The sequence below is a fragment of the Lissotriton helveticus genome, chromosome 4_1 (assembly GCF_964261635.1).
Source record: "Lissotriton helveticus chromosome 4_1, aLisHel1.1, whole genome shotgun sequence".
NCBI classification, from domain to species: domain Eukaryota; kingdom Metazoa; phylum Chordata; class Amphibia; order Caudata; family Salamandridae; genus Lissotriton; species Lissotriton helveticus.
The window spans coordinates 929,941,999-929,964,677 of NC_136063.1; the positions used below are offsets into that span (position 1 = coordinate 929,941,999).

Here is a 22,679-nt window from a genome sequence, read left to right on the forward strand (position 1 = left end):
TCATCTTGTTCCTTTAATTAAGTCTGACTGCTCTGAACCAAGCACCTAACTGGACATGATCGAGATGGTGACAATACTACATGGTGAAGTCTCATAACCACACCATAAAAGTATACATTTTCCTAGAATGTCCAATTTGATGCCCTCTTTAAACACTTATTTCTTGGAAACAGCTGAACATCATTACAGTAGATCACAAAATGCACACTTTCTAAGTAAAGTTCTAACTTTGTGCCAAGTGTGGAGTAAATCCATTGCACTTTTATACATCCACTTCCCTTTTATGGCCTCTTTTTGACGGAGCAGCACAAAACCTTCCACGAAGAAGCTTAAGTAGATGAACTTTTTTGCGACAGTTTCATACAATTTGTCAAACGAAGGCACAATTATTTAAAAACAAAATGTAAATATAATTTCCTATGGAAATTCTCACCCAACTATAACTATACTGGGGCTATATTGCATATCATGCATGCTGTTCCAACCAATGTAGTGACCAGATGCTCAATAGTAATTATCCTTAAGTGGGTTTTAGCCAGTTAGCCAATAGCTAATGTGAATAGGTATTCTTTGTTTTGTTTGTGCACTAAGTGGTAAATGTGTTTGTACATGTCTCATACTGAATGCTATATTAACATTCCATTGTCCACTTATTTCTTTAAGAAGTACACAACAGAGAGCCCAATTTAGATTTTTACAGCCAAGTAGTGGCTGTTCATACTGCCATCACAGCGATTCTTTTCAATGCACTAAACACTTGGTGGATAGCTGCCCAAAGCAGAAGTTTGTTTTGGAAAAATTTAAAAACTAATGACCCCCAAACCATGGGAGTTTTCTCCTAGGTTGTGAGGGTCGTTAATGCTTTTGTCCTGTCCCTCACAAAACAGGCTTTTCCTGGAGGTGACGTACAGGAAAATAACGAGGGACTCCTTTACCAGTGCAGCCACCTATTGATGTTGTTCTCCTCATTATATCTGGCCCTTACCTCTCAGCAGGAATACCCTATTGCGATAGATCCACTTTTGCAAAATGTGTGCAGCACACTTTGGGTGCACCTGTGAAGGCCCTTGAGGTCTGCTATGCTACTTCCCCATTGTGGCATTTCCACCATCAGTAAATACCAGTGCTAGACACTCCTGTTGTGCACCCCTTACGTCCACAAGCACCAAAGAGGATGCAACACGTTTGCAGCTGAAGTCCCGATGATGATCCTTTATTAAACATGGGATTAAAACGCCATTGACTGTTGACACAAGACACTTGTTGATTGTACTCAGTGTTTACAATTGATGATACCGTATATTGTATAATTCGCAAAAATGTATCACTAAGTTTTGGGTACCAAGCACTTTCTTCACCTCTCTGATCACTTATGTTACCTGTTTCCGACTGTTTATGTTCCTAATATTGAGCAATACAACATTTTTATTCTTCTTTATGATCACTGTAGGGACCTCTGTTTCCAATACCTTGATGTGAACCACAGGGTCTGCTTTGTTCTTTATAGACGCGTGTAGGAAAGTGGCCCTTTTTGACATGGACACCCCTGCTTTTTGCCTGGTATTTGATGCAATTTTGACAGAAGTCACTAGTAAATGGTACCCCTGGTACTTAAGGCTGGGAAGCTAAAGAGTGTCCCTAAGGGCTGCAGCATGTAGTGTATCACCCTAAGGAACCCTTCATCACACTCGCCTTGTTGTGTCGTATAGACACAACATGACACACCTCTTGTGCGCCATGCCTGCAGACACTGCATGTCATATAAGCAAGTCACCCCTACAGCAGGCTTTACAGCCCACAGGCAGGGTGCGGGATTTTACATGTGAGGACATATCTGCTTGAGCAAATATACCCCTGTGATGTCCATGTTGATTCGTGGACATTGCCAGTGAACAGGGAAGCCATCTTGAATATATGTACTGGGCACTGGTGATTGTGAGTTCCCAAGCTACCTATTGGCTTCACTGAAACTAAAATGTTTGGTATCAAACATCTCATATGATTAAGCCCCCAGTGATACCAGTGATGGATTTATTAATACATGACAGGGAAAAGGACATCCACTGCCTGACCAATTTGGCACCAGGACAGGTGGGAAAATTAGCTAGTCAGGAGTCATGTACCTTATCAGGTTAGTTACACCCTTGAGGTGGGTTACCTGATGTGAACACGAAAACTAGAATTCCATCATCTTGGTTTTTGGAGGAATTAGGCTCACTGGGCCAAGGTTATGCCTACTTCCCACAGGAAATGGTCATATGGGAGAAGGACAAAGAAGAAAAGAACAAAGAGGAGCCACAAAACAATGAGAACTGGAGACTACTGTGGACTTTTGGCTCCAAACCCTGCCTGCAACAATCTTGACAGCCGTGACCGAGTGCCTTGCCCTGTAGCTAGGCAACTACCAAGAACCCCAGTAGATTGCCAGCCCTTTGCAAATTACCAGCAATCTCACTTGGAGTAGAGGAGCTACTCTTATGCAGTCTGCAGGCACCGAAGAAGCAGAGTCTGGTTTACTGTGCTGCCACTCCCCAGCCAGCCTGATGCAGTAGACCCCACAGGCAGAGGTACCTGTGCTCCTGAAGGTCAGATCTTTTCCACCACCGTGTGAGAGGATACCAGTACTTACCGGAGCCGCACAGGATACCGAACCTCTTGCAACACCCAAGGCCTGTTTAAATCCAGTCAGGACTTTAACAGCACCGAGACCAAGCAGCCATCGAGGGACGGCTGCACGGCAGAGACGCACTTCCAAAGTGGCCCAGCTGTCCTAATTTCTGCACCCCCAACTTGCAATATTGACAACCGCGAGAACCTAGAAAGCACAGAGCCCAGCCAACCTATCCACTCTGCATCCGAGCTGCCCGGACCATGTACCAATGAAACAGCTGTGCCCCCTTGCTCCCATGACCCTTATGACTTGAGCCCACCATTGGGAGCTCCCGTACTTGCAGCCTGTTTCTAGGTTGTCCTCCTTCTTTCCACCGGCGTAGCACACAAAGCTGCCAACCTGACCAGCACCCATATGCCCCAGGACAGGTAACAAGTAACTGCTGGTGGTACTTTGGCCCTCGACCCTGTACAAACTTAAGTCCCGAAGGAGAAACTGACGGCAAATAACTGGATGCAACATGTGCCCTTTTACATATTGCGAAGCATTGCTGCGTAAAAACTCATGTAAGTGAATTGTTTAGTTACATGTGAGATTCAATATTTAAAAAAGTAATTCCTTGATAACGAATTTCTTAGTATCAATGTTAGAACTGGCTATTTCTGGTAGGCTAAGGCTGACGCCAAAGCCAGGCAGAAACCACCATTCTAGTCAGGGCAAGGGAGTCACACGCCAAGATAACCCCTGCTCACCCCCTTGGTAGCTTGGCACGAGCAGTAAGGCTAAACTCGGAGGCAATGTGTAAAGCATTTGCGCCAGCACACAACAGCAACAACATCCTAGGCACACCACAAAAGGAACTCCACACAAGGTTATATAAAAATAACTTCTGTATTGTCAAAACACATCAGATAGAAATCACACATGGCAGGGGCAATATTCAAAAGGGATTATGTACAGGACAGGGCCACATGGGCCACTGTCAGAATCAACACTTTCAGAAATAGAAACCACCTTAGGAGAATGTCAGCCAGGGGACCAGGACCTCACTAGGACCACCTGTACTGGAAAGAACAACCACCTAAGACTAAAATACATTTAGGGGTATCAGCAAGAACACATTACACATGATGCATTACAACATTCAGAGGTGTAGGGAAGGAAAAACACATGATGCATAAACCAACACATTCAGAGGTGTAAAATCAAGGAAGACACATGATGCATAAAAACATTCAGAGGTGCCAGAACATAACTCAATAGCGCAAAAACACATGATGCCCAAAACATTCAGAGGTGTAAGATCAAGGTGCGTAATCATTTCAAATGCATTACATTTCCTAGCACCACGTCACATTGCGCAAAACTCACATTAGCCACTACTTGTGGCAGTCCCTAGGCCAACTGGCCTTGTTGGGGCTAGGACGCCCTGTGTCTCAATGTCAGGGCCTAAACGATGCAGCTGCCCACTAATTGCTGGGCAGCTGGGATAAAAAGCAAACTAGGGCATGGGCTCTCACTAGCCCTTGATCAGTACTGCGCCAAACGGCAGGAGCCCCACAGGCTCTTGAACCAATATGCCCCCATGAACCTCTCTGGTTCATCTGCACCTGTATTATCAAGTTCTTGTCATCCAAGAATAGTCTCTAGTCTCTTAAGTCAGTATTCCAAATAATTCTATTGACTTATTTCGATGCAGCTCCAAAAACTAGTGGCAAAAATAATGCCAGCGTACTAAGCTCTCAAGAATCAGCCCTTCGAAGAAATGAGCCCCAAGCGCTGCAAGCGCGCCTCACCGAGTATTCCTGGGACTCCTCAGGGCCGATCAGCACAGCCTCACACCAAGCAATGCGAGCGCTTTTCCCCCAAAGGCTTCAGGCGCACCGCGCCGAACAGAGCACACTCTCTCCCAGCCCCGGCCGCTCCCAGCAGCCCTCCGCCCGCTCTCAGATCCTCGGGGAGCGGCGGGGAGCTAGCTCGGCGATCCGAGCAGGGACAGACAGGCCAGGGGCAGGGGGGCACTCACGGCGCTCCCTCGGCGAGGTCGGGTCAATCTTCCCCGGCTTCGCCACTGGAAACACGGCGCTCGCGGAGGTCCCGATGACGTGGACCAATCCGGTCGCGGCACCCAGACAAGCCTCCACAGATGCCCGGGAGTCAGCCAATGATAGCGCGGCTCCCGGGACAGGCCCTCAATGCTGCAGACGCCGGAAGCCAATCAGGACACGGCTTCAGCAATGACGCGGCGGCGCTAGGCCAATCCTAGCGCGGCGTTTGCTGAGGGGGCTCGATCCTCTTGGCCAATGGGAGCGCGGCGGCTTCGATCTTCGCTACCGCAGCTCCTGGTCACGAACGGCAACTTTGGAAGGTGTTTCTGGCCCCGGGCCGCGACGGTGATTTGGCGGCAAGAGATTTTCGGGGCCACAGGTCGCGGTTAGACCGTTTCCAACCAGCAGATCAACAAGGGGGGATTCTGGACACAGGGAAACACCACAGGCCTCCTCTCACCCTTGAATCTGTGCCGATGAGCACAGCGATCGTTTCTCACAGCTGGCAATCAGAAACACGCGTTGGGGCATAACACCACACGATCTCCTCAGCAGTTTTTGGCAATGCTTAGGAACCTTTTAACCCTGGGTTCCAAACAGGAGGCCAGCTCTACTCAGGCCCTTGGAGATTCCTTGGTAGACACAGCACACATCAAAGTCTTTTTAGTTCAAGCAGGCAGGGTCACAGCACACAGCAAAGTCCCTTTCTTCTTCTCAGTTTCAGTTAGACAGCAGAACAGGCCAGCCCTTAGAGCACACAGCAAGGCAATCTTCCTTCAGTTCTCCAGCAGTCCTTCTTCCAGCAGAGCTTCCTCTTGATTGTAGAATCTAATCTTCTGTTGTCAGGGGTCCTTCTCTTATACCCCTAAAAGTCTTTGAAGTTCTTTGAAGTCTTTGTGCAAGTGGGCCCTGAGCCCGGTCTAAACCAGTTCTGGGTGTTGCTGGAGCACTGGGGCTTTCCTGGCTTCCTTCTTCCTTTCAGTATCAGGGACAGAGGTGACAGTCGCCCAGCGGGAGGTGGAGCCAGTATTGTGGTCAGGCAGGCACAGCCCTATTCACTCCTAGGTGATATCTCCTCCCACTTCCCTGGCAGCAGATGCAGCCTTTCATCCACGGGCTGACTCAGACAACCTCCTGGGGGCTCTGCAGCCCCTGTCACCCTCAAGCCAGACAGTCAATCCACAAGCAGGCCCAGGCTCACTCCTGGGGCAGGCTCACCAGCCAATCACACGCCAGGCACAAATTACACAAATATGCCAACTTCTAGAAGTGGCACTTCTCCACTAGACACAATGATGCCGCATATACCATTGCGCAGCATTCAATCTCACGAGTTTGCACATACCAAACTCGACCCTGCACTCCCCACACATCAGGATCTACCATGGGCATACATATTCCCCATTCATTCCTATGGGAGGGCAGGTCACTCTCACCACACATACACAGAGAGCTCACGCACTTTACACTGTACCACAGTGAAAAAGTGCACAGAGGCCTAAAATCACCACCACCAGGTTCCAGAAACAGGCTAGGAAAAAGCAAAAAGTCTCGGGGTGAACCTGCCAAAAGGGCCGGGTCCAACAATCAAAATTTATATAAACATAGAACTTATTTTTCTAAATTGGTCCCAGATTTATTCTTGAGTGTGTGCCTCATTTATTGCCTCTGTGAGTACAACAAATGCTTAACACTATTCTCTGATAAGCCTAATCTGGTCTCGCATTCTTTCACAAAAGATATCATTTATGCCCACATGCACCAAGCTGTTTTGCATTCGCAAACGGTGCGAATCGCAAAATTCGGCCGTTTGCGAATGCAAAAACCTTTTTTGGGATGCATCATTTTTTTTTCATTTTTCGCAATTTAAGAACTCGCAATTTTTTGCGATTTCTTAAATTGCGATAGCATTTAGAAATCGCACATTTTGCGATTTCTAAAATGCTATGCATGATTTTTTTTAAATTGCGAATTCGCAATTAGGAAGGGGAAAATTACGATGAATTAAACCTTCATGGTAATTTGCGTAAAGTTTCAAAAATGCACAAGAGTGCATTTTTGAAACTTAACTTTTACACACACACATGCCCTTGGGACATGTGTGTGAGTAAAATGTACTTACGTGACATTTCAGGGGTGCTGAGAGGGGTCCTTTGGACCCCCCCTGCACCCTTGAAATTGCATTCTCTTTTTGCGATTCCTTAATTGCGAATTCGCAATTAAGGAATCGCAAATAAGGAAAATTAAAAAATCGCAAAAACGTTTGCGATTTCTTGATGCATAGGAATTTGCGATTCCTAAATTGCGATTCCTTAATTGCGATTCGCAATTTAGGAATCGCAAATAAGGAAAATTAAAAAATCGCAAAAACTTTTGCGATTTCTTGATGCATAGGAATTTGCGATTCCTGAATTGCGATTCCTTAATTTTCGCAATTTAGGAATCGCAAATTCCTACATTGATGCATGTGGCCGTTAGTGTTATAATTTTTTCCTCTGTAAACCAATAAGGGTTGTCTGCACTCTTTACACAGTGTACCTCATTTTGATCCACTATATAAGGAGCCAGCTTCCTACAACGGACAGGAAAAAAAGACATTACATCGTCCACCGCAAATAGGTTGGCTGGTGCGATATCCTTCCTCCAATGACACCTACTCTTTGACAGAATATCTAAGGTCTCTAAATGCGGCGGAGGACTGAGCATTTGGCAGGCAGGGTACTCCGTCGCTTTTGCAAAAACGTTCATACTAATCTGTGCACATTGAGTTTTTCTTTAGTGTGTACTAAACCTTTCCTCTGTTAATTTCAGGCACAGTGTGCACAAGATGATAGCCCAACCATCCTACATGGGGCACATCACTTTGGGAGTAGCTTAAGAAGCCACTTGGTGCTGCCGTTTGATCATGCTGCAGTCCGAAAAAAGTGAGTATTTTGTTTCTGTTGCCCATGTACAAAGAGGCACCACTAGTAATTCTCCTATTTATTAACTGCAAAAAATAAGGTGCTATCGTCACAGGGTTACTGCAGAGTTGCTACCTGGCTCATGACTTTGATCAGTGGTTTGTATCCTTGCTATGAAGCAGATGATACGTACATCTTTTTGAGTTGTGTGTTTGTTTTTTAGAGCCTTGCCACTTTATTGCCACACTGTCCTTGGCATACTGAACGGCTCTACTTTGATGTACTGTTCAGTTTTTTGTGCATCTTTGTGATTTATTTCGGGGCACTACAGTCCTTTTTGACTTACAAAGGTTTTGTTTGTCGAAACATTTCAATAGAATAGAAGTTTCAGATATTCCTAGGAATAAATACATTTATTCATTTCTGAAAAGACATAGGGGCATATTATCAAGGGATTTATCTCCGCTTTTTTGGCTTTAAAAGCCAAGAAAGCGGAGATAAAGTTTTGCAGCGTGAATCTTTCTGGATTCACTATGCTGTGCATTATTCCGCGGTCTTGTGGTTGGGTCCGGATTCGTAGTTTTTTTTTTGTAGCCCAGGTGGGCGTCGGCGTCACACCCCTTTGGGTGTATTTCCGGTGACGTCGGCATGCTTCCTGCGGAAGCTCCCACTCTTGGGCGCCATCTTCAGATTCTTTTTTTCCACGGTCGGGTCTGGATCGTTCCCGTTTGGGCTCCAGACATTTTTGGAGAAAGAAGAAAGAAAATACAGAAAAGACGAGGAGAAGTCACCTGAAGACTACAGGGGACTTCATCGACGAAAAGCCGGCAAGGAGAAGGCGTTTTTTCATCGAGATCATCGACAACCGTCGACGAACACGCGACCAGAGAGGCCCTGGACGCTCGATGATGGACAACACGCCGTTCAAGTTCTGCCGTAACTGCCACCACAAGTACGCGCAGAAGGACCAGCACCCGGTATGCAACCTTTGCCTACCGGTGAACCACGAAAGCAGAGACTGCAACGCCTGTTCCGCCTTCGCCCCGAAGACCCTTCGTGTGAGAGAGAGGCAGAGGGTAGCACACGCCACCCTGCAGGGGAAGGCCCCGACTCCGTCCCTCTACGAGCTGGGGATGTCCTCCGAGGAAGAAGACAACGCTGCCGCCGAAGACGACAGCTACACGGTCGTAGAGACCGATTACACGAAGACATCTGACAAGGTAGGAGACTCTTCGGCCCCCAAGAACCCGAGAGACTCTGAGTCTAGAAAAATCGAGGGCAAGACCCCGAAAGCGCCGACGCCAAAAAAGGCGGCGTCCGCGACTACTCCCAGGCCCAGCGGATCCTCCGAGAAGGAGTCCCCGGCGCCGAGGGCTGCTGATCAGCAGAAAACGTCGAAAATCGTCCCCGAAAAGGATCGATCGACGCCGAGGGAGAAAGACCCAAAACTGACGACGACGACCAGAGACCCAAGATCCGGTCCGACGTCGACGTCGAAAACTTCGACGCCGAAAGGTACGGCGACGAACCATCCGCCGAAAAGAACGGCCGACCCATCCGACGCGGAACACGCGGCAGAGATGGAGAAGAAGAGAAGGCGCCTCGAGGCCGAAATGGAGAACATCATGCAGCGGAAGAAAGATTTCGATGCAAAGATGAAGGCCTTCACGATCCCTCACAAGACCAAGCCACCGGTGGTGGAGGCAGTCGAGGAGGAGGAAGAGATCGCCGAAGTCGTCGAGGAACAAGACCAGGACGTCGAGGTGATCGACGACCAGGAGGAGTACGAGAATCCCTACGATAGTTACAACTATGGGGAGGAAGAGGAAAGCAGGACGGACGCAGACTCGACACCCTCTGACCTACAGGAGGTAGATTACATAGAGGTGGTCGACACTTACCCCTCGAGGCCCTCGCCGCCGGACGACATCGGGGCCTACAACTCGGTGATACAAGCTGCCGCAGCAGCTTTCAAGCTCAAGCTCGACGAAGAGAAGCAGAAAGCAGACTTCCTTCTAGAAACATTGCTCCCAACACAAACGAGGAGCCAGTTCCTTCCAATGCTCGAGAGCGTCTTGGCTCTAGGGAAGGAAGCTTTCAGGGAGCCCGCAACATGCAAGGCAGTAACTCCCAGAACTGAGAAGAAGTACAAGCATTCCACAAAGGACCCGGCCTACATTCAGGGCACGGTCTCCGCAGACTCCATTATCACGGCCACAGCAAGGAGGAGGGCTAACGTACCCACTACCTCGGGCCCACCACCGGATAAGGAGAGCAAAAGGATGGATCTGGTGGGCAGAAGGATCGAACGGAATGCCGCGACCCACTGGCGCATGGCTAATTCCAACGCCCTGATAAACAGGCACATGTACCAAATCATGGAGGGGCTGGGGCAGTTGGTGAAGGACTTGCCCCAGGATGCCAGGCAGAAGGCCGAAAAGCTGGTTGAAGAGGGAAAAAAACGCGGCAAATTCTTGCCTTAAGACGGCCCTGGATGGGGCAGACACCGCCAGCAGGCTCATGATGATGGGGGTCACGGAAAGGAGGCACGCCTGGCTCAGGATATCCGGTTTCAAACCGGAGGTGCAACACAGCATCCTGAACACACCGTTCAACGGCAACACGCTTTTCGGAACAACAGTTGATGAAACGCTCAGTCAACTGAAAAAAGATAACGAAACAGCAAGATCCATGGGAGCATTGCAGTTCAGAGGGAACAAGAGGGGCACCCCGTCACGGAGGCCCGGCGGGAGAGGCGGAAACCAGCCAGGTACATCACACCAGGCTTTCCAGCAAACGCACCAGGCAGACTCGCAGACTCAGCATGGTCAGCAGAAGCAGTCCTGGCAGTACCAACAAAGAGGCCAGTCCTTTCGAGGGAGAAATGGACGGGGACAAAATAGAAGAGGGGGGCAGCAGCCCACCTCTAAATGACTTCAAAAAACTCTGTGTGCCCGCCCACAAAAAAGATCCCAGGGGGCAGCACGTACAGATGGGTCAAGACAAACTAGACACCTACGACCACATGACACCAGTGGGAGGAAGATTAAGATTTCACCTCCGAGAGTGGAGAGAAATCACATCAGACAAATGGATCCTCAACATTATCCAATTCGGATACTGCATAGAGTTGGAGGGGAGACCAACAAGCAGAAAACCAAAAAGAAAGCCACTAGCAGGCAAGCAGCTGCAGTGTCTGCAGGAGGAGGCAAAGGAACTCCTGCGGAAGGAGGCCATAGAACGGGTACCCTTAAAGGAAAGAAACATAGGAGTATACTCAACGTACTTCCTGGTACCAAAAGTAGACGAGACAATGAGACCCATTCTCGACTTACGGTTCATGAACAAATTCATAAGAACGCAAAAATTCAAAATGACCTCCCTGCAAGAGGTGCTCCCCCAATTGCAGATCGGGGACTTCATGGTCACAATAGACCTCAAAGACGCATACCTGCACATTCCAATGAACAGAAAGCACAAGCACATGCTCAGGTTCACCATCGGAGAAAGCCACTACCAGTTCACAACACTGGCCTTCGGACTAAAGTCATAACAGAAATGCAAGCTGCACGCACATACAGTGACAAGCACGCTCATAAACCTGGGGTTCTCCATCCATTGGAAGAAATCATCAATGGAGCCGGAACAGGTCAAGATCTTCCTGGGAGCACAGATCAACACCTTACAGGGCAAGGTGTTCCCCAGCAAGAAGAGGGCGAGGGCGCTGGTGAAGGAAACTCGCCTCTACCGGAAGGGACAAGCTCGGACAGTGAGGACTGCGAGCAAGATCATGGGGATGATGGCATCATGCATCCACCTGGTACCGAATGTACGACTCCACATGAGACCCATTCAAGAATGGCTACAGGAGCAATGGTCACAAGCTACAGGCAGTTGGGAGGATCTAGTGGTTGTAACGCACGCAGTGCAGAAGGAGATGACATGGTGGACCATGGAGAACATAGCAAGGGGAAAGCCTCTAACGCCCCCAACGCCAACAGTGACCATCACCACAGACGCATCCCTGAAGGGATGGGGCGCTCACATGGAGGAGCTCAAGGTGAGGGGACTGTGGACACCAACAGATGCGACAAAGCACATCAATTACTTAGAATTGAAGACAATCTTCCTTGCACTGAAAGCCTTTCAAACAAGACTGTACAAACACAAGGTGTTGATACAAACAGACAATACCACTGCGATGTTCTACATCAACAAGCAGGGGGGCACACAGTCAGCCCCGCTTTCAACGCTGGCGCAGGAGATATGGAGATGGGCCATACCTCTCAAGATAGACCTGCTGGCCATACACCTGCCAGGGAAGGACAACATACAAGCAGATTGGCTCAGCAGGCAGACATCGGCATCCCACGAGTGGGAGCTCAATGCTCAGGAGACAAGGCGCCTATTCGACAGATGGGGAACTCCATCGGTGGACCTGTTTGCCACATGCCAGAATGCAAAATGCCAAGACTTCGCATCCAGGCAGCCCGAGGAAGGGTCACTAGGGAATGCCCTATGGATAGATTGGTCAAGGACATTTGCCTACGCCTTTCCCCCGATACCACTGATGCACAGAGTACTGAGCAAGTGCAGAGCGAGCAACATGACACTGATACTGGTCGCACCACAGTGGGCGAGGCAGACATGGTACTCGCAGATCATGGAGATGACACAGTGTGCACCCCACAGATTCAGCAGGAGGAAAGACCTACTCTCCATGCAGAACGGAGAGGTGCTACACCCAGAGCCAGAGAGCATGAGCCTAGTAGCGTGGCTCCTGAGGACATAGAGTTCGCTCATTTAAGATTGCCAGAAAGTACCCTGAAGGTCCTGCGGGAGGCAAGAAGGCCTAGCACTCGGAAGTGCTATGTTGCGAAATGGAAAAGGTTCACAATATGGTGCAGACAAGAAAGACTTCACAATAAAATGAAGAAGGACTCCACAGTGCTAAAGTACCTGACGCACTTGCTAGAGAAGAACCTTAGCTCATCCTCTTTGAGAGTTCACTTGGCAGCGATAGTCGCCTAGACAAGGGGAGAAACTTGCAGGAGTTTCTTCACATCACAGGTGGTGAAGAGATTCCTAGAAGGAGCGAAAAGGATCGCACCACCCAAGCGGGTGCCGCCACCTGCATGGAACTTGAACACAGTCCTAACGGAACTCATGAAAGAGCCCTTTGAACCACTTCACAAGGCCTCCCTAAAGATGCTAACTATGAAAACAGCTTTCCTGGTTGCAATAACGTCCTTACGCAGAGTAAGCGAGCTTCAGGCTCTGACGCTACAAGAACCCTACATACAAATACACAATGATAGGGTTGTGATGAGGACTGACCCACACTTCATGCCGAAGGTGGTATCTAAATTTCACATGAACCAGTCTATACAGATATTCCAAAAACCAACAACTGCCGCAGAGCGAGCTCTGCACACCCTGGACGCCAGAAGGGCAGTCATGCACTACATTGAGAGGACGAAGGGACACAGGAAAACAAAACAGTTCTTTGTGTCATTCACCAACAGTTACATGGGAAAAGCAGTAACCAAAAAGACCATTGCACGATGGATCGCACAGACAATTCAACTCTGCCACAAGCGTGCAGGACAAGAGCTAGCAGAGGGGACACGTGCCCACTCCACTAGGAAAAAGGGTGCTACAATAGCCTTCCTGGCTAACACACCCATACAAGACATATGCCTGGCGGCAACATGGGCTTCGGTGCACACGTTCACGAAGCACTACTGTGTGGACATACAGATGAACAAGGAAGCTCAAGTTGGACAGAAGGTGCTACAGCACATATTCAATACCCAACGCTCATCTTCCACCCAACCGCCACAGAGATGAGAAACCGCTACAAAATCTATGCACAGCATAGTGAATCCAGAAAGATTCACGCTGCAAAACGAATAGTTTTCTTACCTGTCGGTGTAGTTTTGCAGCTTGAAGATCTTTCTGGATTCACTAGCGAACCCACCCACCTCCGCCAGAAAGATGAGGCTGGAGAGAGAAGAGGTGGAAATAGAATAAGTGGAAAATACTTTGAAGGTACAAAGCGGTAAAATATCACCTGAATAGAACATTGGCATTACTTCGGAAACGAAAGAAACACGGAAAAAAAGAACCCGAAGATGGCGCCCAAGAGTGGGAGCTTCCGCAGGAAGCATGCCGACGTCACCGGAAATACACCCAAAGGGGTGTGACGCCGACGCCCACCTGGGCTACAAAAAAAAACAAAAAAAACAAAGAAAAGACTACGAATCCGCACCCAACCACAAGACCGCGGAATAATGCACAGCATAGTGAATCCAGAAAGATCTTCAAGCTGCAAAACTACACCGACAGGTAAGAAAACTATTCGTTATCTCCCTATCAGCAACAGGGTGCTAACACACAAATTCGCATGTTAGCACCCTTTTTCTCTACGCTTCCCCTTGCATCTCTAATGAGATGTAAAGGGGACGTTCCAGAGAAAAATAATAGGAGAAATGTTGTTAAGCGACATTTCTCCTATTATCAATGATTTCGCTAACGCTGTTAGTGATAAAAAAAGCAGCGCTAACCGCGGTTAGCGCTGCTTTTTTTACACCTGGTATTTTCCTGACTTAGCCATAATATCCTATGGAAGGTGGATATCATAGCTAAGTTTGTGAGCCCCTATTATCAAACTAACGCCTAACTTCGAGAGATTATCTCTCAATTGGCAATTAGCGCGAGGATTTTTATCACTTCTGAGATAAACCTTGCTAATAGCAAGTTATCTCTGTGATAATTTCCGGCGATGCTTAGCGTTAAAAAATTTGTTGCTAAGCCTCGTTAGCGATAAATATCGCTAATCGTTGGTAATATGCCCCTCAGTTGTTTTGGTATTGTCACATGGTTTTGAGTAGTTTGGCTGTGAATACAGTAGATTTATATTTACATAATGCCATTTAAAGGTTATTTCTTATGTTACCAATATATCTACTAGATGTTTGCCCCTATAGTTACTTTGGGCACTGCTGATTAATGGAGGACATTTTTAGAGTGCGCTAGTGGCCATAAGGAGCTACAAATGTTCAAGCTTGGCGACTACCAAAACAGTAGCTGTCGGCAAATAGCAGGTTAGTGACAGAAAAGCAAGGTTCCAATGGTTTTCCTATATCATAGGTGATCATCAGTAAGCCAAATCCTAACACGCAAATAAATCAAAAGAGAAGCTGCTACTAACAATGCTCACGTAATAATGGGCTGATATTGAGTGAGAGCATGAGCTTCTGAGAATACCGACTGAGTTATACTGTCAGGAAAAGGAAAGGTGTTGCCCCTTCTGAAGACTTAAGCACAGGAGGAGCCTGAAGGAAACGGAAATACCTTCCCTAACAGGGTCCTAACCCCACATATTGGAATGGTCACAGTGGGGCAGAACAGTAGCATTTCGCATGATGAGCATATTTAGCTACTAGGGCCGAATACCAGGTTGAGGGCTGTCGTCCAGAATATTGTCCTGAATGGTGAGTTGCAAGAAAAACTTGGCGAATATATTGGGGAACAAAATTTCGAGGAAGTAAGTAAGCACAAACAGGTAAGAATAGATGTACTGTTGTTAACTTCACATCTGCGTACCTTGAAGATATATTATGTATCATCAAAGTACATATATGTGGAGTTAAATATAGAAAACCTAGTCCTAACTTCATGAGCTTAACTGTTGATATTTTTGAACAATATTTGTGTAATTCAATATTCAGTGCACAATGTTCTGTACCTACACTGTCTTGAGAGATTATGAATAATGCCATAAAATGTAATACCTAAGTGCCTTGAGACCCTTACGGGTGAGAAGTCGCGCTGTACAAGCCTCTTGATTGATTGATTGATTTACCTTTAAGAGATGATGGGGAATTAAATTCAGAAAGAATAGGAATTCATGGGGCTTGAGCTCATAAAGCTACAGTGTGGCTTCCATCTCCTAAGCTCTACTTGGTATTCTCTCCTATTTCAGGCTTCATAGTTTCAGATAGAGGGAGGTTCTTCCATAGGTAAGGTGCTGCCAGATAGATAGCAAGAGATGTCAACTGAGCTGAAATAAGGACTGCTTGGATAACAACAAGATTGTGGGTACAACTCATTTCGTAGGCCTTGTGGCTGTGAGTCCAAGCAGTTTGAAAATAATGGGCTTCTTCCAGAAACTAGATCATGTGATAGTGGCAACAGCGATCCTGTGCAACCACAGCAGAGCAAGTAGTGAGAAGGTGTGTGACATCCATTTTTTTAAGCCAGCAAGATGTTATAGGACATGATTCTGCACCACATCAGACTGTCCAGTAGTAGAGATTGAAAGCAAAACGAGAAGCTGATATGACTTGGGAGGGGTGAGGAAGAGGAGAAATAAGTTATGATGGGTCAAGGACAAGATAAAGCACCCATTGTGAGGCTAAATTTAATACCAAAATGGAAAAAATGTGGTGTCAACAGGGGTTTCTTCAGTGCCAGTAACTCAGATTGAACTTCTGTTTTGTAGCATGAAATATTTTCTAGATTTACATGCTGTACATAATCACCCCATCTAGTGGGTGGAACGGCGCAAAAGGCTGGGGCATAGAGCAAATAGAAGGACAGATGGGAAGTCGAGAGTAGGCATGGGAAAGGGGGACATGGGCTCAATGGTAGGCACGCTCATGCTGATGATGCACACATGCTAGTTACAGTGAGGTCTCTGTTGGCACTCTTCAGACCGCATATTCCTCTTTTTCTTGCTTCTTAGGCTTTCAGTCCAGCTGAGTATCAGAACGTACGCCTCCAGCGGGTTGATTTTTTACATGGCCCATCAGAACCAAGGGGATTATGCAGCTCTGCAACTCCACAATGGACAGATACAGTTTTTATTTGATCTTGGCAAAGGGCAGGCAATAGCCACTCACCCTGCCCACATCAGTGATGGAAAATGGCATACGGTAAGAGTTTCAGATAGAAGCTGAACTGTAACAGTTTCTTTACTTCAGCATGATTGGGAACGTTATGAAGTAAACAGATTTGTAAATTGAAGGTTGTGAATTCTAAACAGAATGAGTTCAAGTCAGTTTGCAGAATCTTCATTGTTACTTGTACTATAGCATGTGATGGCAGTGGAGTAACTCAAAATGATGGGGCCCTCCCGGTGAATGTGATGAGGGGCCCCTGAGACTCGTATATATCACAGATATTCATGTTATGTTATAGTAGTTTGTAATGCACATAGCTACTCAAAAGAGTGCCCCGGCGTGAGCATAGAGTGATGAGAAGCAGAAATATGGAGACAGGTTAATTAAAGAGGAAGATCTTCAATCTCTTCCTAAAGATCTTTGGCTCCTGAAGACGATGTACGTCAAGTGGAAGTTGGTTCCAAGCCACTGCCGCTGAATACGAAAGGGAGCTGCCACCTATCCTTTTTTGGTGGAACCTGGGAGTACAAGCTAACAGCAATGTAGAAGAGCGAATCTGCCTGGAAGGGTTATAAAACTGAACACGCTTTCTCAGATACACTGAGCCGAGCCCATGGAGGGCAGCATCTGCCATTACCAGGGACTTGAATTTCACCCTTTTTTTTACCAGTAACCAGTGCAGGTTATGAAGGTGCTGCCTGACCCTCTTAGGGAGGCTGACAATAGTTCTAACCACAGCATTCTACTGAACAACCTGAAGCTTGTTCAGTAGAAAACCGGGCAGACCAACATACCGGACATTGGCATAGTCGATGCTCGAGGTAATAAGCGTTCCAGAAACCGTTTCCCTTGCGGAAAGCGGGAGTAATGACAGGAATTGTTTTAGTGCTTTCAGGATGCCAAAGCACATTCCATTCAACTTGTTAATCTGAGGACCAGAACTGAGGGAGGAAGTTACCATAGGAAAGAATCTCGGTTTTATCCTCATTACATTTCAGCTGAGCTAAAGTGAGCCAGTGAAATACTGCTGACAGACATGATTTAACAAGGGAAATGGACAACTCATTTTTATTCCAAGTAAAAAGGAGTTGAGTGTCATCGGCATATGCAACTTTAGCAACCACGTCCTCTGCCATCCGAATGAAGGGAGACACATAGATGTTGAACAACAGAGGGCTCAAGACCGAACCTTGCGGAACCCCAGTCAACAGATTATGGGGGTTGGCTGTAAAAGGAGGGATCCAGACATGCTTAGTTCTTCCCTCAAGGAAGGAATTGAACCACTTCCATACAGACCTTATTATGCCAATATCCTGAAGACGGGCCAGGAGCAGTGCGTGCGTCACGGTATGAAATGCTGCCAACCGGTCTAGGAGGACCAGAGCTGCCCTGCATCTAAAGTTTCACGGATGGCCTCAGAAATTACCACTAAAGCAGATTCCTTGCTATAAAAGGCTCTGAAACCTGATTGGGCCGGGTGGAGAAGATCATGTTGTTCCACAAAATCAGACCGCTGTTTGTTGACCAGTTTCTCACAAACGTCAGCCACAGCTGGAAGAAGGTAAATAGGGCGACAACTGGAGGGAAGATTGGGGTCCAGTGTGAGTTTTTTAAGTAAGGGGAGTATCATCAAAGTTTCCAGGTGGGAGGGACTGTGGCTGATGCTAAGGATATGTTGATCAGTGTGATCATCACCAGATTAATCACTTCAGAAGCCCCGGCCAGCGGTTTGGCTGGGCATGGATCAGAAGGCGAGCCTGATTTGAGGGTGTTAAGAACTGCAAGTGAGTTCCACAGTGGTATAGATTCAAAGGCTGTGAGTTTGGCAGAGGTGGAGGAAGGTGACAGCCAGGAGGGAACCATAGCTACTGGCAGGCTGTCCCCATTTTCAAAATTGGTTTGAAGGGCCCGTACTATATAACTTAAAAAACTGGAAAGTTCCTCACACCAAGCTAGCGAAGGGGTGTGGCTGCTGATCTCTGCTTTAGGGGATAGAAAGCTTTGAACAATGTTACAAATTTTGTTGGCATTATTGCCTGATTGGGTTATTCGCTTCCTGTAGTAGAGGCTTTTAGCTTGAGCAATGGAGGCATAATTGATCTTTTGTGCCTTTTTAAGAGTTGCTCTAGCCAGGGGGCAATAATCCTGTCTCCATTTTCGTTCCTGCCTTTTACATTGCTGTTCCTGCATTTTCAAGGAGCTAGAGAACCATGGGGCCTTATTTATGAAGGCCTTGCGCCGCCGGTGCGTCACTTTTAACATGGGAAAAAGTGACGCACCGGCGGCGCAAGGCCTTCATAAATAAGGCCCATGGTTTTTAGGGAGGATTCCTAAGGCGCCTGGGCCGAGACTCTGGGTGAGGCGTTCTACCACCTTGTCAATTCAGTTGGTAAAATTCCCCAGGGCTTCATTCAATTCCTTACCTATCACAGGACATGTTTCGGCTAAAGCAAGACTGAAGGCTGCCGGGTCTAATCTATGGACAGCGTTACCCTGGTGTACTATAAGTGGCCGTGACTGCTTAGTCTTATTTTGGATTTGTCTGGAAAAATAAATCAAAAAGTGGTCGGACTACGTCACTGGCAGGGGATCTTCTACAGTGAGTGGGGTGTTAGAACAGATCAGGTCTAAGTTGTGGCCGTCTTGATGCGTGGGCAGGGTCACACCTTGTTGTAATGGGGTCAGCTTAAGGGAATCAAGAAACTCCTCTATGTTCCCCAGTTCAGCATTGTCAACGCGACTGTTGAAATCTTCGAGGAGCACAAAGTGGAGTAGCGAAGTGCCCGAGGGCTCATAGGCCTTGAGCTGAACGGGAGACCACTGAAGGGTTTGTCCCTACATAATGCACCAACTTTTCGCCTAGTGGTGATAGCAGTGTAACTTTAACCGTATATGAAGCTTATGGATGTCTCCGTCTAAGGGTTAAAATGAGGCATCATAAATCCCTACTGCAATATATTGATCAAGTTGTAGAAGAGGGATAGAGAAGGAACATTGATAAAAATGGGACTTCGGTGTTTCATAATTGGAATTATCTACTCCAAAGAGAAATTACTTTTAACCGTCTAGTAATTCGAGGCCAAGTTAAACCATCACTGTGACTAGTCCAAGGAGTAGTCTCTGCTGTGAATGTACTTTGCTTGCCACAGGTTCCTAAAATTGTCATTTACAATTGACCATTGCCATGGTAATACTGCCAGGTCCCAGTTCTTTTCCTATTACCAGTCTCATAAGCCAGGTTTTATAAATGTGTCTAGATGAGCAGTTAAGGTATTTATATGCGTTAGTCCTGAATAGTTTGCATGAACCGCAAAATCAGGATTTATTACACAGTGGCAATACAAAGAGCACTTCAGAATATTGCACTGAATTTGGCTTGGAACTGAAAATGAGACGGTAGGTGTACTGGAGGATTCAAAATCTTCTGCATGACAGGCCCTCATCGTTTGCGCTGTCAGCCACACTTGTATGCACAGTTTCGGGGATATAGGCAGCACAGACCTGCCTTATTAAATGATGACATGTCACTGTACCACATCATCTATGTTGCAGACAGTAATACATCTTCCCTTCCATGTTGTCATACATGCCTGAATGCACCAGAAGGCAGCCACAGGACTCCAGAAGATCAGTCTGAAGGGATCCTCTTCTGTGACTCCTTGACAGAATGCTGGCTGATCACTCCACTTCTACCACCAGTTTCATAGCTAGTACTGTGGCTAAAAGGACTCCTTCTATATGTCAGTGTCCACTATATAAACACAGCATGACAGCAGGGCGTCAGAGGCTCAACCCTGTTCTTCTGTCAGGATGCTGTCATTTCCATTTGCACCCCGTAATGGCTGTCCAGTGTTAGTGAACACTCACAATGTGCAGCTTGTGCACTGCACTCATAAAGATCACCCATTTCAACCTACCCAGGACAGAGGGCCATGCCAGCTCTGGTCTCTAAATCTGATTCTTTTTTTTCTTTTTTTAAATCGTATTGATTTTCTGCCACAGAACATTGTTAGCTTTCACATTGCCTCCATCAAATCAGGATCCCCCAATGACCCATGCCCCCCCACAGTACTAAAAATGATACCCAAGATCATTGCACCAGTACTAGCAAACATCTGTAACTCTATGTTCACCACAGGAACTTATCCATCCATTTGGAAAAGATGTCATTAAACCGCTACTAAAGAAACATAACCTTGACCCTACAGAAACCAAAAACTATAGACCCATCGCCTGTCTCCCCTTCCCCGCAAAAATCTTCGAAAAAGTAATCAATACTGAGCTGTCACAGTTTATTAATGAAAACAACCTCCTAGACAACACCCAATTCAGATTCAGGAAGGGCCACGGTACCGAAACAGCCCTCATCAATGCCTCCGACGAGATCAGAATGATACTTGATCAGGGAGGAGCTGCGACTTTGGTGCTGCTAGATCTACCAGCAGCATTTGACACGGTCGATCATACCACACTTATCAACCGTGTCTCTACCATAGAGATAAAAAATAAAGCCAAAGCCCTCCTAACATTCTTCCTCTTCAACCGTTCCCTTTTTTTATTTTTTTTTAGTATTTTAGAGATAAGGCAGTTACAGTTACAAGACCAATTCATATCCAGAAAAATATAAATACAACATTCATCATATGCAATAATTTAGTTGACGTAATTCAAAGATAGTACCATACATATTAAGAAATATAAATATGGAAATTCATAGTATGCAATAAAATTAATCAGAGCTGTACAAAAGTTAATAACATACAATCAAGGCTCCTAAAAAAGACTTCATCCCAGCATGACTCATGAATCTAAATTCCTCCAGATCTTTACCGGTGCCCATATATTCCTACCAAACTCCTGCTTCTTTCTTCCCTTAAATTCATAGAGGCAGGCTTCCAGATTGTGAATACCCAGCAGCCTAGACAACCACATCTGAAACGTGGGGGCATTAGAATCTTTCCACCCAGCAGAGATCAGCATTCGAAGTACTGCAACAGCAATAAATAACAATGCTTGTGTGTGTTTTCCAACCTTAAGTTTGGCGTCCGACCCTAAAAGAACCAAAGTGGGGGATAGGTTGATGTTATTACCTAGCAGCCCCCTCAAAAACATTGTTATCTCACTACAGATTAGGGCCAGACTGGGACAACCATGAAACATATGCACCACGTCTGCTGGACCTGTGTTACATCTTGGGCACTTATCGTCTTCCCTTAACCCCCACCCATACAGTTTCGCCGGAGTATAATAAAGGTTATACACCATCTTATAGTGTTGGGCCCTCAAATTTGATGTTCGGAATACTTTATTACTTAAGAGTAAGGCCAGGTCTATGTCTACATCCGGGTCCCCCAACTTATGCGACCAAGCCACCTCAGTTTTATCCAGATCATCCGGGAGCCCGGACACCAGAAAGTTATAAGCAGTACCAATCTTCCTTCCCGCTCTTTTTAAATAATCAGTTGGCTATCTGGTGTCAGCACTAATTTTGGTCTTATTGCAGATATAGTTTGAGCAACTTGCCAATATAACAACCAGTGATGTCCAGGGATCCCAAACCTCCGCTGTATTTCATTGAAACTGAATATATGCTCGCCCACCATAATATCGCCAACATATCTTATCCCCTGTACCCTCCATATTGAACTATTCTCATTCTGGCCTAGATGAGCAAATAAGTTCGATTTCCACAGACTAGTATTAGCGTTTATTTTAGGGATTCCCAAGGTTTTGCAAATGGTTTTCCACGTCCACCAAACCCCTTCAATAATCTTATATCTCGTCCTGCTATAGAATCTCCGATCCACTTCACACTGCAATAATCCATATGCCTTTCTACCCAGCAGTAGCTCAAATATGGAAGGGGGGTCTTGATTCTCATTAGATCCTACTGCTGGCAGGGGTTCGGATTTAATCAATATATTCATCTGTGTAAGAAGGCATGCCAGATGGTAAAATTTTAGGTTCGGCAACGACAGACCGCCCCTATCTGCCGGTAGTGATAGATAATTAATAGAGCGTCTGATTTTACCGTACTGCCACACAAACCTAACCAATGTGGATTCAATTTTTTTGATCATTGTTTCCCCTATAAATAGGGGAATATCCCTAAAAAGATATAATATTTTAGGGAACATGATCATTTTTAGGGCGTTCACCCTACCTATCAGGGATAGATGCAGCACATCAATTCTTCTCAACTCTGTTTCAA

At 46.5% G+C, this 22,679-nt stretch overlaps 1 protein-coding gene across 1 annotated transcript in view; it reads left to right on the forward strand.

Moving 5' to 3' along the window:
* LAMA1 (laminin subunit alpha 1) overlaps nt 1–22,679 on the forward strand; it is a 549,300-nt gene that overhangs the window by 493,634 nt on the left and 32,987 nt on the right. Inside the window, exons 57-58 of the mRNA XM_078687536.1 lie at nt 7,471–7,583; nt 16,312–16,501. Of these exons, the coding sequence (XP_078543662.1) occupies nt 7,471–7,583; nt 16,312–16,501 (303 nt within the window). The remainder of the gene's footprint in view (nt 1–7,470; nt 7,584–16,311; nt 16,502–22,679) is intronic.